Source organism: Microcaecilia unicolor, chromosome 3, assembly GCF_901765095.1.
Source record: "Microcaecilia unicolor chromosome 3, aMicUni1.1, whole genome shotgun sequence".
NCBI classification, from domain to species: Eukaryota; Metazoa; Chordata; class Amphibia; order Gymnophiona; family Siphonopidae; genus Microcaecilia; species Microcaecilia unicolor.
In genome coordinates this window covers 514,282,526-514,300,859 of record NC_044033.1, presented here as the reverse complement: position 1 = coordinate 514,300,859, position 18,334 = coordinate 514,282,526, and the positions used below count along the sequence as shown (strand labels likewise).

Sequence of the window (18,334 nt, the reverse complement as noted above, 5' to 3'; positions counted from 1 at the left end):
GCCCGCAAATGCCTCAATCTGAACTTCCCCAGCTGTAAAGGAATTAAATACAAACAGTAGTAACTTTTGCGTATAAAAGCACACAGATCTGGAATGCATTACCCGTGGCCCTGAAAAATATGGACAATCTAACCAGCTTTCGCAAATCTGTGAAGACATATCTCTTCAACAAAGCCTACTAAAGACATCCTTAATAAATCATTCCTCAAACTACTCAGGTGCATCAAAAACACCTCTCTCAACACCTACCTTCAGCCTATTACCGACTGTATTTAAGATCTTGTGATGACTGCATCATAACAACACTCTGTAAGCCACATTGAGCCTGCAAAAAGGTGGGATAATCTGGGGTACAAATGCAATAAATAAAATGAGGCCTGTGCTTGCTCATTTTACAATCTTTGCTGGGCAGGGATCAAGAGGGCAGGTTGTAGACTGTAGACCTTTCAGGATATTTTCCAGAGCGTCCTCTATGACCTTTTGGAATGAGTCCAAGGTGGCTGTGCTTGGTGGGGAAGAGGGAGTGTTCTCTTCATTTGCTGGTAGGAGCTTTGATGAGACTGTCTTGTATCAGCCTAAGTCTGTGGATTTGATAGGCAGACCTATCAGGAAGGAATTGCAGTGTCAAGTTTAGATAAATACCAGTGAATATATGAGAATACAGAGAGAAGCAGGTTCCAGAAAAGAGTGGATTGAACTAATCCGTCTGAGAGTGAAAAGGGAAGAGGATACTTTCATAGAAATATGAGACCGGAAGGAGAGATTGTGGAATAAGGAACAGGATTCCCTTTGATAGTAAACTGTAGAACGGAATCAGATGCTTTAGAGTTAAAAATTCAAGCAATAATTATAGACGGGTTCGACCTCATGCCATTACCAGTTCAGTCTGCTACTGCACCAAACTTGCTAGATTTCCGTGGATAAATAGAAGAAGAATGAGAGTCAGAAGGGAGACTTAGCTGATTATCATCAGCATATATGAAGAAAGTAAAGCCTAGGGGTTGTCCTCCCATATAAAGATCCTTATTTGGAATCACTGGGCTGAAGAAATGCATTGAATAACGTCAGGAGAATAAAATCATATGTATTAGTTGCATAAAGTGTGAAGGTGTAAAGTGGTTTCTCAGTATTGGTAGTTTGTGACTTCTTGTGTGCTTGGTCCTGTCCTATTATGTTTGTAGGTTTTTTTTTTTTTTTACATTTGTACCCCGCGCTTTCCCACTCATGGCAGGCTCAATGCGGCTTACATGGGGCAATGGAGGGTTAAGTGACTTGCCCAGAGTCGCAAGGAGCTGCCTGTGCCGGGAATCGAACTCAGTTCCTCAGTTCCCCAGGACCAAAGTCCACCACCCTAACCACTAGACCACTCCTCCACTTAGTTCTTTTCATCTCTTTTATTTTATTTAATTTTGATGATTGGAAACTACCTCGATTTTCTTTGTGCAACTGAGGCAGTATAACAAATTTTAATTATCCATAACCATGAAGTTTATGGGATCCAATATTTCTCCCTGATGAGGAATGTAAGCTTGAAACACCATCATGTAGTTGATATTTATATTGATGTTTCATACCCTGGGAATTCCTTAACAAAATTAAGCTAAGTGTCAGGTTTTAAAATGGAGAATGGCATTGATGAAAAATATTTTGATCAATAAACACAAGCTTGAGAGAAATATAAAAAGGATAATATTGAAATGAGGCACTATGTATTAATCATCAAGCTAATTGTCTAATGTTGTAAAGAATGGAATTTTTATAAGAATATTTTATAAAGGCAACACAAGCATGTCTGTGACCCTCAGCAACACACGGTACCTGAAATGGGTATTCTATAAAAGTGTGTCCCCAGGAATGCCCACCCACGGACTGCATAACAATAGGTGCAATTTTGCAGAGTCTCACTTTCCATATGGAAAAAGCTTATGTAATATTACCAATGCTTTTTGCATGCACATATAAATGCCGCGATACACATATAAAATTGTCATAGGATAATCAGACCAAAAAGGGGCGTGATCTGGGCAGGGTTTGGGCGATCCAAAAAATCTACATGCATTTCTTATCTTACTATGGAAAATACATGTATATATTTTTTAGATTCCCCTTCGACATATACAGCAGCTCAGAAGCACGCATATGCCTGCTCCTGCATACCACAGAGGCAGTTTATCAAATCCCATTACCCTTTACCCTTTGTATTGGGGTCTCCAAGAGTAGTTGAGGGAGCAATTCTACTTATTTCTGTGGTGTCTCTAACACCACTTAAAAAAAAAAAAAGAGTTATTTCACTTAGCTCTTTAATTGGTTCATATGCTTTTGTGAAAACTAGCACTTTGATATGTATAGTGGAAGATTTACTGGCACATATATGTATAAAGCCCTGAGGGATGCTGCTATTTCTTTGAAATTGTTTCTTTTTGAAATTGCGACTTATGCTGAGCCTTTTGCAAAATATTTGGGGAATTGGAAAGTCCCAGTGTGACTGTTGGAAACAGGATACTGGGCTTGATGGACCTTCGGTCTGTCCCAGTATGACAAAGTTAGGGGTCCTTTTACTAAGCCGCGTCTATGTGCGCCCAACACGTGCCAGAATGGAGTTACCGCCCAGCTACTGTGTGGTTCTTGTGGTAATTTAGACGTGCACCAAGTGGTATTCGATGCGCATAGATCATTACTGCCCGGTTAGCACATGAGACTTTACCGCTAGGTCAATTTCTGGTGGTAAGGTCTCAGACCCAAAATGGACGCGCACCAATTTTGATTTTGCCATACGTCCATTTTGGGCAAAAATTTTTAAAAGGCATTTTTTTCAGGCACGCTGAAAAATAGATCTGCACATGCCCAAAACACACACCTACACTACCACAGTCCATTTTTCAGCGCACCTTAGTAAAAGGACCTTGTATGTACTTACCACCTAGATGTTATATGCAAAATGGGCAGATATTAAAGTACAACTATTGTTAGTGATCGATTCTCCACTCGTTGGGATATAGTGTAACTGGGGGTATGTAAATGTTAAGCACGCCGATGCCAGGTTATGCTAGTGTTCTATCGTGGAATCTGGGTGCACTCACCGCATAGCATCAGGGTACCTAAGAAGGGGGTGCCCAGTTATAAAATTGCCCTAAATGTCCATGATATCCTTCTGAGCAATGTACATATTCAAGTTGTGTCTACCAAAGCATATTGTCTGCATTAAGAGCCTGGTTTACATAGTCTTCTTTTCACAGCATGTAAAATCCCTCTGTCTTTCATATATACAGACTTGGAGAAAACGATCTCAATCTAAAGGGTTGTTTTTCATTTTGTTGGTCTGATAAAAGCAACATAACTAAAACAGAAATTTAGATTGACTGGAGTACCCATTTATGCTTGTGATTCATGCAACATCCATTTCAGTTACCATACCTAATTCATATTTTAAGTGATGTGGGGCACTCTGCTTAACCAAACATTTTGTATTTATTTATTTATTTATTTGTTGCATTTGTATCCCACATTTTCCCACCTATTTGCAGGCTCAATGTGGCTTACAATGTTCCGTAATGGCATTTGCCATTCCAGATTTAAAGATAGAATTGGTATTACATAAATAACATGAATGACATAAAAGAATTAAGCTATCAGGTATAGAAAGAAAACTTTAGAAAATAAGGTAAAGTGGTGACATGTTATTATTCACTTGTCTATTAGATTGTAAGCTCTTTGAGCAGGGACTGTCTCTCTTTGTTAAATTGTACAGCGCTGCGTAACCCTAGTAGCGCTCTAGAAATGTTAAGTAGTAGTAGTAGTATTATTGACCATTGTGGTATGCCTTGTTGAAGAGATAGGTCTTCAGAGATTTACGAAAATTAATTAGTTATGGATTGGGCCTTGAGTCAACAACGTTGAAACTATTCTTAAATTATGGTAGAGTTTTGTGATTGGTGTTTTGGCACGCTAACAGTCAAATTATATGTAAATAAACTTTTGAAACCATGCAAGGCCATTCTTCTGATAGCCTCACTAAAACATCTGTGTCTTTCTCTTTTTATTTTCAAGGATGCAGAAGAGTACACAGATCTCCCAGTTAGGCACAACGAGGACCAGTTGAACAGTGAACTAGCCAAACGTCTTCCAATTGAGGTTAATCCTCATTCCTTTGATAGTTCTCACACCAAGGCCCATCTGTTGTTGCAGGCTCATTTTAGCAGGGCCATGCTCCCTTGCCCTGACTACGCTACTGACACCAAGACAGTGTTGGACCAATCATTAAGAATATGTCAGGTAAGACACTAAAATAAATTTGCTCAGAGCACAAAAATGCATGAAAAATGTAATGTAATATATCATTTATAGTCATTCAACTCCCAAGAAGGCCCAAAGCAGATTACACTCAGGAGGATTTCAATAAAGGCTACAGATAACAGATTACAGTAGGCATTTTTCAACAAATATGTCTTCAAAGCCTTTTGAAAGGAGGAATAAGTACCAGGTGCTAGTTCTTCCACAGCAAATACCAGTAGTAGCAAAGAGATCTCTATATTCAAAAAGCCTCTAACCAGGAAAGCTAACCAACAACTTTGATCAGTTTATGCCTGCATTCAGCCCATATCTATACCAGTGGTGTAGGCAGAAGACAATTTTTGGGTGGGCCAGCGGGATGGATGGGTGGGCACTACAACCCCCACACACACACACACACACGGTCCAGCACATTTCAAGTTATCGGCACTGCCTCTACTCACCTTCTCCCACCGTGGCGCTGCCTCCTCTCCTGCACTTCATGGTCTTCGTCTCCCACCCCCGCGGCAGCGCTCTATCGGCACTGCCTGCCTGACAGCTGACAGACGCAGCGCGATGACGTCCTGCTCCGGGACCTTCCCTCTGCCGCGTGCAATCCGCCCTGCGTAAACAGGAAGTTGAATCAACGCGGCAGAGGGAAGGCCCCGGAGCAGGAGGACGTCGAACCGCGTCTGTCAGCTGTCAGGCAGGCAGCGCTGATAGCAAATTGAAAGCGCTGCCGCGAGGGTGGGAGACAGAGACCGTGAAGTGCAGGAAAGGAGGCAGCGCTACGGCGGGGGTGGGAGAAGGTGAGGATGGGCCTGAGACAAAACTGGGTGGGCCTGGGCCCACCCAGGCCCACCCGTAGCTACGCCCCTGATCTATACAGGCTAAATTATTATTATTTATTATTTATGGCATTTGTATCCCACATTATCCCACCTCTTTGCAGGCTCAGTGGCTTACAATTCGTCATGGATATTGGAAATAGCAGTGAATATACATTTGGTTTACAGAGGGTTTTGTGTTACATGGTGGTGAAATACATGAAGGCGTTAAAGCAGAAAGACATTATAAGACATTGTAAGACAGTCTGGAAGTTTTAAGATTATACAGTTACACATGTTGATCTCCAGTTAACTGAGTAAACGTGTCCAATTAACTTTGAGAAAGCTATTTATTAGACCAGAGTTACTCAGATAAATTTATTTGGTCAACAGTGACCAATCAAAATGCATCCATGCCCTGGGAATTCCCTTGGCAACACCTTTCCTTGTCTCTGTGTATTTTGTGCATTCTGTGAGTTGGCCATACAGTGGGAGGAGGGAGTTGCTTAAAGTAAAGATGTGTGCAACTGTCAGTTAACAAGACAAACCTGATAAATATTGACCTCAAAGTTTATAGAAAGATAATTTATTATATTTTACCTGTATTTGCTCTTTATGTAGAGAAATTCTGCTTTTTTTCATCCAGATGACGTGCCATATGTGTGAAGCATAGTAACACAGTGTAATTCTGAGTCCAGAAATTACTGAGCCTACTTTCGCTATATAAATCAGTCATAGAACGTGCATGCAAACTATTTTATTCTTTGAAAGTCATACAACAATTGTTCTTTCAGGCCATTTACATTAGAGAGTAGTTGTACATATGTTTCTGATCTGTTTGGATCAAAGGTGCTTGGCAAATCTAGTTCTTATTATTATATAACTAGCCGTTAAGCCCGTAACAACTGGCTAGTTTTTTGTTTTCCTATGGCCTCCCCCTGTCCACCAACCCTGCTCTCTCCCTTGCCCTCCCCTCAGCGTCTGTTTCCCTCAGCTCCGCCCCTCTTCCCTCCCTACTCCCTCCTCCTCTGATTTCCACGCCCATGTCCAAGCCCTCCTGTACTGCTGGTGGAGGCGGGGCTTGGACTTCTACAGTCTCAGCGTTCCGACTCTGCTGCGCATTTGCAGGTGAGTCGGTCACTTGCCTTTTATATGTTTGAAGGGGGTTTCTGAGGCAATGGGAGATAAAGTGGCTTGCCAAAGGTCGTAAGTAATGTTTTTTGGGGAGAAGAGGGATTTGAACCTCCTTCTGATTGTGGAAAAAAAGTAACATGGCCGTGATGCAAAAGGTGGCTCATCCCAAAGAGTGAAGTTTTCTAGTAGTACTTCCAACATACATCAGGAAAACTACACAACTTGGCGCCAAGAAATTCAGTAAGCGTAAACGAAGCATACAACTAAAGTAGATCTCCCAGTTATGAAATCCCCAGAGGCCTCCAATAAGCCAGTCACATCTAAGGTTGGTTGCAGTGAAGCGCTTACCAGATTTTATAGCAGCACTGGACACACTTTGATGATGTCGGATGTTGTGGGAACTTTTAAACTTAAATAAGTTAAAACTAAATTCTCTGGTTTGGTCAATTCTATGCCTACTAGGGAATTTATGCTGGACTCGGGAGAAACTTGAAAAATTGTTCTTGCTGCCGTGGCCTGACTAGATAAAAGAACCACTATAGAGAGAGAGCTTTATGGAGAGAGAGAGAGAGTTAGATATTGTTTGGCTGGGGTGGGAGAGAGATGATGAACTGAAGGAGGATGTGGAGGGGATATGCAGGACTAGAATGGGGAGGAAAAAGAAAGGAGGTGGGGAGGCTGGAATTGGAAGAAGGAGGGAAAAAGGTGGAGATGCTGGACTAAGAGGAAAGAAGTGGAGGAGATGCAGGCCTGGAAGAGGGAGGAAAGAGATGAAGAAGGTGGACTGGAAGGGGGGAGGGAAGAGGACAGGTGGAGAGTCCAGACTTGAAGGTGGGGAAAGCAGAGAGAGGAGAGAGAGATGAAGATGCCAGATTGGAAGGTGGAGGGCAAACGAGAGAGATGGAGATGCTCAACTGGAAGGGGGAGAGAGATGGAGATGCCAAAGTGGTTGAGGGAAAGGGAAAAGAGGGGTGGAGATAAAGGACTAGGGGTAAAGAGAGGTGGAGATACTGGGCCATTGTGGGGGTCAGAGGGGAAGAGGGAGTGAGTATGGTGAGCATTGGAGGGAGAGAGTATGCGCCAGGATGAGGAGGAAGAGCAAGGAGGGAAAGTGTGAAGGGAGCTGAGGAAACGAGAGAGAGAAGGAAGGAAAGAGTTAAAGGGGGAGGGTTGTGAAGAGAGGGGAAGAAAGTAGAAAAAGAAATGGGGACAAAGTTTGTCCCCACCTCATCCCTGCAACAGTACAAAATCTCATTTGTACAAAAAAATGAGCGATTGTCTTTTATCGAAAGTGATGGAACTAGTGCAGCGGCGTTTGAGTTTGTGGGGAGAGGGTGGGAATGGAGACAAACTTTGTTCGTCATTGTCTAAAAGAAAGATGTGGAAGGGGAGACAAAGGAAGGGGAGAAGGTGAAGGGAAGAGGGTTGGAAAAAGGCAAGAGGAGAGAGAGGGAAAGGAAGAAGGATGAGAGGGGAGGGAGAAGAACTGAGAGAAAGGCAGGAAGGAGAGAGATGAGTAGAAAGGCAGAAGAAGAAGGAGAGGATTAGGTGGCGGGGAGAAATAAGGAGGTAGTAGAGGAGATGAGGAAAAGAGATGAAGGATGATGGAATTTTGGAGCAGGGTCAATGAGTGGAGAGGAAGAGTGTGTATGGGGAGACAAGGAGCAAAGGAGAGAAAAAAAGGGGCAACAAAAAAGGAACCTAGGAATAATATAAGCAAAAGAAAGATGACAGTAGGATGGAAAAATCTAAATGAAATGCTGAGAAAACAAAAATAGATAACAGAAGAAAACACTTTAAAATCTGAGCGAAGAGGAAAGGTGAAAAAAGGTAAATTAATAAGACAAAGCTAGGTAAATGAAAACCTAAATAAAGGAATAAAAAAGAAGCATTAAGAAAGGTAAGAATAGATTTTGAAAAGCAAAGTCATCGTGTCACCCTGCTGCAGCTACAACCGAACAGGTAAAAAGGTTGAAGTGGGTGGTGGTGGCAGGTCTGGGAGGAGAAGTGGGGCATGAAACAGTGATAGTGTGTAGGAGAGTGAGGGGGTATGACTATCAGCGAGACAGGGAGGGAGAAGAGAAAGATAATTGATGGTAATTCTGAGGGAGAGGAGAGAGAGGTCATGCACACACACCCATGACTGATCTGAGATCCCTTCCATTTGCCCCCACCCCGGCAGGAAAATTACATATTATATGCACACGTTATAGTCAATTAACCCTCGTTGATTGGCCAATAATGCACATCTTAGTCAATAGATTGTAGGCCCTTTCCAGAACAGGAAAATATCTACGATATGTAAACATAACTTACCTCATGAAAAAGCCTGAATTAAATCCAAAAAAGTGCCTCAAGATTGACCTTATCAGAATTTAGATACAAGGCACTTAGGATCCTGTTTACTAAGACGCTCTAGCATTTTTAGCACACGCTAATTTTTAGCACTTGCTAATAAAGACGCCTTATACTCCTATGGGTGCCTCTAGTGTTAACGCTCGCTAAAAACGTTAGTGCGCCTACAGCACAGCTTAGTAAACAGGGCCCTTAAACTTTTAGGAGCCCCTAATCACTTTTAGAGACCGGGATATACATAGCTAGTAAAAGAGACCCGTTTCGTAGAGGAATGAAACGGGCGCTAGCAAGGTTCCACGCCCCCCTCCCTACCTCCCTCCCTGTCTGTCGTCCGAGTTCCAGCCCCCCTCCCCTCCGAGTTCCATGGCCCCCTCCCTCCCTCTGTCCCTCTCTGTCATCCGAGTTCCAGCCCCCCTCCCTCCCTCCGTCCGTCTCCTCTGAGTTCCAGGCCCCCTCCCCTGCCCTTCGAGTTCCACAGCCCCCTCCCCCTCGAGTTGGAGGACCCCCTCCCCTTCCAGCTGCAAGATGCCCCCCTCCCCTTCAAGTTGCAGGATGCCCACCTCTGAGTTCTGCGCCCCCCCCCCCCTCTCCTCCGAGTTCAACGCCCCCTACCTCCCTCCCTCGAAGTGCAAGCAGGACCTGTCCTCCGGAAGCCCTTCGCCTTCCTGCGTGCCGGCTCTAATTTATTTTTTTTAATCTTTATTTTACATTTTAAGTATGCATAACAATCAAGTCACTTAGAAAAACCAATGCCTGTGTCAGTCACACAGCATATAAGAACATTACAAACATTGCTCTATATTGCCCCCTCCCCCCTCCCCTCCTCCCTATGCTTGCTGCTGACATGAGCCAGTACCCTTACTTCATTAATAATGAGGGACCAGGTCCCGCAGTCCATTGCGTATAAAGATCCCACACCCGATGATAGGGCCCCAGCTGTCCCGTACGCAGGGCGGTCAATCTAGACATTAAGTTGATATAGTCCATTTTACGCAATATCTCCCGTATATTGGGGAGGGCTGGTCGTTTCCAAGCTGCTGCCAATGACAACTTACTTGCAACAAAGACATAGGCTGCCAGTTGGTGAATAGATGACTTCACTCCATAAGGTTTAACACCGGCTCTAATTTAAAAATTGTTACCTCAGGGTCCGGCGTCAGCATTGAAGGCGAGCGGCGCTACAGACTGCCTTCCTATCTGTCCGAGCTCTGCCTCTGGTCCAACCCTCATTTCCTGTTTCCGGAAGGGCGGGACCAGAGGCAGAGCTCAGACAGATGGGAAGGCAGTGTGAAGCGCCACTCGCAGGAAGGCGAGGGGCTGCCGGAGGTCAGGTCCTGCATGCACTTCGAGGGAGGGAGGCGCGGGGGCGTTGAACTCGGAGGAGAGGGGGGGCGTGGAACTCAGAGGGGAGGGGAGTGCAGGGAGGGAGGGGGTGTCCTGCAACTTGAAGGGGAGGGGCATCCTGCAACTTGAAGGAGGTGGGTGTCCTTCTACTTGAAGGGGAGGGGGGGTGTCCTGCAACTCGAAAGGGAGGAGGGGGGCGATTGTTTACTCACCTCCGGTGACTGCTGCTGAGTTCCCTTCCCTCTCACTTCCCATTAGTCCGCCCTGTAGCGTCATCCCCACGGCGGACCAATAGGGACTGTGTTACGAACCCAGGCAGCCAGACGGATGTGCAGAGGTCCAAATTATTATATAGGATATTGGTACAACCTCGAGCAACAGGCATTCTTTCTTTTCTATCAAGTTTTTCAAATACATACTTTAAGATATACACTTTGAATAGGAAATGAAATTTTCAGAAACAATAATAGTACAATACAAGAACAGAATAAATAACCAGAAATCTGAAAAACTAAGTCAGGTCCTCAAAGAGGGATTCAAAAAATCAAACAATAGGAAGAACGAAGAATCATATCTTCACCAAAAGTGGAAAATTACCTAAAGAAGAGCAATCAAAAATATTAATAAGGGTCATTGAAAAATGGATTCAAATTAGACAGATGGACCCGTGCTATCCTGGATCGAGCTGACCCAAGCCTCAGCAACCACTTCGTTACTCAGAAGCATTGCCAACTGAGAAGGATCGAAAATATATTTTTATTTTTGTTACATTTGTACCCTGCGCTTTCCCACTCATGGCAGGCTCAATGCGGCTTACATGGGGCAATGGAGGGTTAAGTGACTTGCCCAGAGTCACAAGGAGCTGCCTGTGCCTGAAGTGGGAATTGAACTCAGTTCCTTAGGACCAAAGTCCACCACCCTAACCACTAGGCCACTCCTCCACTGTTGCTACTATTTGAGATTCTACATGGAATGTTGCTATTCCACTAGCAACATTCCATGTAGAAGTCGGCCCTTGCAGATCACCAATGTGGCCGCGCAGGCTTCTGCTTCTGTGAGTCTGACGTGCAGGACGTCAGACTCACAGAAACAGAAGCCTGCGCAGCCTTCTACATGGAATGTTGCTAGTGGAATAGCAACATTAACATTCCATGTAGAATCTCAAATAGTAGCAACAGAATCTCCAATAGTAGCAACATTCCATGAAGAATCTCCAATAGTATCTATTTTATTTTTGTTACATTTGTACCCCACGCTTCCCCACTCATGGCAGGCTCAATGCGGCTTACATGGGGCAATGGAGGGTTAAGTGACTTGCCCAGAGTCACAAGGAGCTGCCTGTGCCTGAAGTGGGAACTCAGTTCCTCAGGACCAAAGTCCACCACCCTAACCACTAGGCCACTCCTCCACTGTTGCTACTATTTGAGATTCTACATGGAATGTTGCTATTCCACTAGCAACATTCCATGTAGAAGTCGGCCCTTGCAGATCACCAATGTGGCCGCGCAGGCTTCTGCTTCTGTGAGTCTGACGTCCTGCACGTACGTGCAGGACGTCAGACTCACAGAAACAGAAGCCTGCGCAGCCTTCTACATGGAATGTTGCTAGTGGAATAGCAACATTAACATTCCATGTAGAATCTCAAATAGTAGCAACAGAATCTCCAATAGTAGCAACATTCCATGTAGAATCTCCAATAGTATCTATTTTATTTTTGTTACATTTGTACCCCACGCTTCCCCACTCATGGCAGGCTCAATGCGGCTTACATGGGGCAATGGAGGGTTAAGTGACTTGCCCAGAGTCACAAGGAGCTGCCTGTGCCTGAAGCGGGAATCCAACTCAGTTCCTCAGGACCAAAGTCCACCACCCTAACCACTAGGCCACTCCTCCACTGTGATATTTTGTGACATGTTTACATGAAAATTTAAGTAAAAATAATGCCCCCAGAGCTAAAACTCATCAACAGAAACAGTTTACGTCGTTTCTGAGTAACTTTAGCTACATCAGGTTAAACTCTCACATTCTAAGAAAAAAAAAGAGTTTGTAAGGAAAAGTTTCAAAAGCCACTCTCGGTCAGGATCCTTAGAAGTCTCTAGAAAAGCAGTAAGGTCCAAACTGTCCTTAGAAATTGGAGAAAGCAGAAATTATTGCTGCATAAGTACATAAGTACATAAGTAGTGCCATACTGGGAAAGACCAAAGGTCCATCTAGCCCAGCATCCTGTCACCGACAGTGGCCAATCCAGGTCAAGGGCACCTGGCACGCTCCCCAAACGTAACAACATTCCAGACAAGTTATACCTAAAAATGCGGAATTTTTCCAAGTCCATTTAATAGCGGTCTATGGACTTGTCCTTTAGGAATCTATCTAACCCCTTTTTAAACTCCGTCAAGCTAACCGCCCGTACCACGTTCTCCGGCAACGAATTCCAGAGTCTAATTACACGTTGGGTGAAGAAAAATTTTCTCCGATTCGTTTTAAATTTACCACACTGTAGCTTCAACTCATGCCCTCTAGTCCTAGTATTTTTGGATAGCGTGAACAGTCGCTTCACATCCACCCGATCCATTCCACTCATTATTTTATACACTTCTATCATATCTCCCCTCAGCCGTCTCTTCTCCAAGCAGTGATATGCTTTAATAGATCAGCACTTTTCTTTAAAGCTGGTGCATATCAAATTAATCAGTTGTACGAACGAACGAGAAGGAAATCAAGTTGGGAAGAGTTCTGATGTAGTTGTTTTTGTTAACGCTTGGTAACTGTTGCATGGTTTATTTCTCCAGGGATGATGGTTTCTTCCCTTTATTAGTCATGCCCTCTAAAAAGCAAGGTTAAAGTTCATAGAATCTTAAGTAATAGTCAGGATTAAGGTGCTTGTGGGGTTTTTTTTTTTTTTTCATACCACTGACCTGCTGGTGAACTTCGGGCAAGTAGGAGTGAGGGAAAAGTTCACTTCAGAAGATGTCTTTCAATGGTACGTTAGTTCTGGTTCCATCAGCCTTAAAAGAAATTCGCCAGGAATTAGTAAAACAACCGGAAATAATTTTGCTGAAATGGAGAATTCTTCTTACCAGCTTAAGAAAAGAAACTAAAAATGTGACACCATTTATCAGATTTTATGGATAAATGTAAAAATGCACATCCCTGTAGGGGATAAGTTTATAACAGGGTGCTTATGAGAAAAGTCCAAAAAGGCACTCGTTTTATAAAGGCTGTTTGTTGAAAAAGCAGTCCCACATTTAAATATTATAATTATTAAAAAAAGATAGTGGACCATTACATGCATATGGAGGAATAACAATTTGTCAAAATCCTCCTGCTAAGTTTTATAATCATCAGTCTTGGTTTATCAGTCTTTTAATGAATAACACAGATGGACCAAGTGATCTTGAATTAATTGACATTAAGACAACATAAACACATAGGGATAGATCAGTGCCCCTTTGGGGGTCATATATATTTAGATTTTGCTGACACCTTTTTCAGTAGTAGCTCAAGGTGAGTTACAGTCAGATACACTGGGTATTTATCTGTCCCAGGAGGGCTCACAATCTGTTTGTACCTGAGGCAATGGAGGGTTACGTGACTTGCCGAAGATCACAAGGAGCAGCAGTGGGATTTGAACCGGCCACCTCTGGATTGCAAGACCGGTGCTCTAACTACTAGGCCACTCCTCCACTGGCAACATTCTGTGTAGAATCTCAAATATTTATTTATTTATTTAGATTTTGCTCACACCTTTTTCAGTAGTAGTTCAAGGTGAGTTACATTCCAGTACACTGGATATTTCTCTGACCCAGGAGAGCTCACAATCTAAGGTTGTACCTGAGGCTATGGAGAGTTAAGTGATTTACCCAAGATCACAAGGAGCAGCAGTGGGATTTGAACCAGCCACCTCTGGATTGCAAGACCGGTGCTCTAACTACTAGGCCACTCCTCCACTGGCAACATTCTGTGTAGAATCTCAAATATTTATTTATTTATTTAGATTTTGCTCACACCTTTTTCAGTAGTAGTTCAAGGTGAGTTACATTCCAGTACACTGGATATTTCTCTGACCCAGGAGAGCTCACAATCTAAGGTTGTACCTGAGGCTATGGAGAGTTAAGTGATTTACCCAAGATCACAAGGAGCAGCAGTGGGATTTGAACCGGCCACCTCTGGATTGCAAGACCGGTGCTCTAACTACTAGGCCACTCCTCCACTGGCAACATTCTGTGTAGAATCTCAAATATTTATTTATTTATTTAGATTTTGCTCACACCTTTTTCAGTAGTAGTTCAAGGTGAGTTACATTCCAGTACACTGGATATTTCTCTGACCCAGGAGAGCTCACAATCTAAGGTTGTACCTGAGGCTATGGAGAGTTAAGTGATTTACCCAAGATCACAAGGAGCAGCAGTGGGATTTGAACCAGCCACTTCTGGATGTCAAGACCAGTGCTGTAGGCTACTCCTCCACTCACCGATAGAATCCAGGGGATAATGTGCTTTTATAAAATAGTCACCTACAGTGATCCCAGTGATTCAGCAATGATCTGCTACATATTTACACATGTTTTAAAGAAGGTCTAAATGTGTGCATGTACTCTGTATGTGTACTTGAATATTTTGTAAAATAAGTGTGCACATCTCAACTACACCCCTGGAGATGTCTACGTGTGGCATTTCCCGAGCACACACACTTCGGTCATGTAGTTCTGTAGGTACAATATTCCACTTGTAAAGTGTGGTTTACATTAGGAAAGTGTTTTATAAAATTACCCCCTTAATATATTTGAAAGAGTGACTCTTTGTTTCTATTCACTTGAGTATAGCTCAGTTGAAATATCCTGGGATAAAGAGAAAGGGCTTCTAGTGAGGTAATGAGTAATTATTCTGGGGACAGAGATATACAAACAAGCGTGCAGAACCTGGATCTTCTCTTAAGTGAGACATACTGATATTGCCTGAAGGTGCTCTTAGTTCTGGGAAAGAGAATAAGAGATGAAGAACCGGTGAGTCATGGAGCCTGTGCTAAAAACGGTCAGTGAGTTGAAGATGTTGGTGCCAGAGCCGGTGGTGGGAGACAGGACTGGTGGTTGGGAGGCGGGGATAGTGCTGGGCAGACTTATACGGTCTGTGCCAGAGCCGGTGGTTGGGAGGCAGGGATAGTGCTGGGCAGACTTATACGGTCTGTGCCCTGAAGAACACAGGTACAAATCAAAGTAGGGTATACACAAAAAGTAGTACATATGAGTTTATCTTGTTGGGCAGACTGGATGGACCGTGCAGGTCTTTTTCTGCCGTCATCTACTATGTTACTATGTTCCACATCTGGCAAAAGGAGAAGGAAAGATAAGGTGTCTTTGCTTGGAACCAATCCCTCTTCTGACAAAGGAGCTTATATTTATTTATGTCATTCATTCATTCATATTTAGAAATTATTTTGACCTTGAAGAGTCAGTTACTACTCTACATGTTAATTGGGAGCAATTATGGTTTGGCTTTTAGTGAATAAAATAGTGTGGTTGCCATGTTAATTCACTTGAATAATCTGACCTGAGGGAACGGAGTTGTTAGTGCATTGAAAATTTATCCCCTTGTATTCATTTTGCTTGTTTTTTTTTTTTATTTTATTAATTGTTACTTTTATACTGTTCTCTTAAACTCTCCAAAATCTGTGGTTTTGGCCGATGGCACCAGTGAAATACTTCTTCCGATGCCCTATGTAACTGAATTAGTATACTCTTGTTAGTTGATATGATAAAAGATTTAAATGTAAATGCTGGTTCTTTTAATATGAATCATTTGTAATATATAACCTGCTTTGATTGTGACCAAAGAAAGGCGGTTTATCGAATCCCATCCCCTTTCCCTTTACTTTTTTAAGCTACATGCAATTAGGAAATTGGGACCACATGCAGATTTGAATTCTTTATGCAAATTGTTTTTCTCTCTTCTGGGCCTGGTGCATCAGGTCTTTATCTGGGCCTCCTATTGAGGTTGCAAACTTCAGGTGATTCAAAGCCTGACTGGTAGTGAGACTTCATAAGTGTGTTTCTGTGGCTCCCTTGCTTTGCCAGCTGCACTGTCTCCAATATCAGATCCAGTTTAAGATTTTGACTTTGCTGTTTTGGTCTTACAGAACAGTGGTCCCAGTTATCTACAGTATGAGTCACTTTCTCCTTTGCACTCAATTCAGGGAGTATTGTTGTCCATGGGTTAGGAAAGCATGAAATAGCAACAGAGCTTTGACTGGGGCTCTTCAACTTGCAGAAAAGGCGGCTGAGGTGAGATATGTTAGAGGGTCTATAAGATAATGAGTGAAATGGAATGGGTCGATGTGGAGCGTCTGTTTACGTTTTCCAAAAATACTAGGATAAGGGGGCATGCGATGAAGCTGCAGTGTGGTAAATTTAAAACGAATCGGAGGAAATTTTTCTTCACTCAACACGTAGTTAAACTCTGGAATTCGCTGCCGGAAAAGGTGGTTAAGGTGCTTAACTTAGCGGACTATAAAAAAGGGTTGGACAGCTTCCTGGAGGAAAAAGCCATAGAATCTTACTGAATGGACGAGGGAATAATACAGTATTTCTAGGATGGGCAGGACAAATTGCTTGTTCTTTTGGCCGCTGTCGGTGACAGGGTGCTGGGCTCAATGGACCCTTGTTCTGTCCCAGCATGGCAATGCTTATGTACTTATGTTGCAGTTGTTGTACTTTGGAATAAGCTTCCTGCTGAAGTTTCAAAAAATGATTGAAGCCTGGCTCTTCCTGAAGATGTTTTTCTGTGTGTTGTGGAGCTTTTACTGATACCTTCTACCTGTTTGCAGCTGTCTTTTAATTGTTTTTAAAAAAAAATTATTTCTGTAATCATATATATTATATATTGATTCTGTTGGAAGGATCTTATGATGCGTCGCGTCTTTTGTTTGTTATTCTGTTGCGCTATACTTAGGCGCGCTCTTTGAAATTGTGAAAACAAATGAGAAATGATTAAATAAAAAAAATAACAAGGGGTTGATGTTCAGCTGGTGGCACTCGGCATTTTGCTGACCACTGCCAGTATTGCACCCACAAATTCAGTGCTGGGCCATGTCAGGGCTCCGGCATTGAATTTCCGGGTATGTGGAGCTGAGTACACCATAGCCAGTTAAGGGCCCTGTTTACTATGCTGCAGCGTCCTTGGCTGATTAAGTACTGAATATCTGCACTTATCCAGCCAATTGCTGACTCTGCCCTAGAACACCCCTAAAATAGTTTTGTAATATCGACCCTTAAATATTTATCAAGCGCCTTTTCCCAAAAGCTCAAGGTGGAGACATAGAGTCATAGAAAATCATCTGTTATTTTGGACAATAGGAGGCCATTCTATAAAGTGCCAGCTCCTTTTGGGCACCCTAATGAAGCACAAATTCTATAACAGAATCCAGGCACCCACAAGGAAGGCGCAGCTGGGGGTAGAGGAATGACCTAATAGTGCAGTAGGCTTTGATCCTGGCACTGAGTTTGATTCTCACTGTCACTCCTTGTGACCTTGGGCAAGTCACTTAACCTTCCATTGCCCCAGGAGCATTTCCGAGGTTTTGCTTTTGATTGGTGAATGAGTTGAATGTAAGTAGTGAAGTTGTAAGTGTGGGACCTAGATAGAGAGCTTACTTAGCTTTAGTTAACACGTTCAGGCACGTTATTGTTGTAGCCCTCATTTGATTTCATTGAGAGCATATGGTTGCTCACGGGTGTATTCATTTGTACTTGGAGATATTCTATGATAGAGTAACCCATCCACCCTCTAGGAACAGCCTACGTACCGTGGGCTGTCCGCTTGGGTGAGTCTAGCCTCTGAGAATTTCTCCTTTCACACAAAATTATTTTTATTATATATTAGAATAATACATTACGCTCTCTATCTATACCCTTCTATTAAAAAGTTCAGAGTTGAGTTCACTAGAACCCTGGTTCATATCTTTCTATATAATTCTTGATACCAGAGGTATTACAAGGGGATAGTAGACTTTTGCATATTTTAAACACAACAGCTCACGTGAAAAATAGGCGCTGGCACCGTCGAAAGTCTGTTTTGGGGAGCGGCCGCTCTCCTGGTGCCCCACCAACTACACCTCTGCTCATAGCATATAATATGAATGTGGTATAAAGTACATGTGCTTGATCCTATCAGTCTTTTGCCATTTTTTGAACACATAGAGGGGCATTTTCGAAAAGATGTCTATCTCACACGTATTTTCAAACAGGAAAAATGTCAAGATTTCCTCTTCAAAAATAGGTGAGATGGATTTCCATGCGCTGGAAACATCCAGCGTGAACATCCATTTTACAAACTGGAAAGTCCAAAATTATGAATGAGGAAAAACAAGGGAATAGACTTCGGTGCAGTGGTGTACCAAGGTGGGGGCGGTCT

At 43.0% G+C, this 18,334-nt stretch overlaps 1 protein-coding gene across 1 annotated transcript in view; it reads left to right on the top strand.

The window, feature by feature from the left end:
• The window catches only part of LOC115467300 (activating signal cointegrator 1 complex subunit 3-like), a 689,265-nt gene that overhangs the window by 622,353 nt on the left and 48,578 nt on the right, over window positions 1–18,334 (top strand). Inside the window, 1 exon segment of the mRNA XM_030199160.1 lies at window positions 4,048–4,272. Coding sequence (XP_030055020.1) covers window positions 4,048–4,272 — 225 coding nt within the window.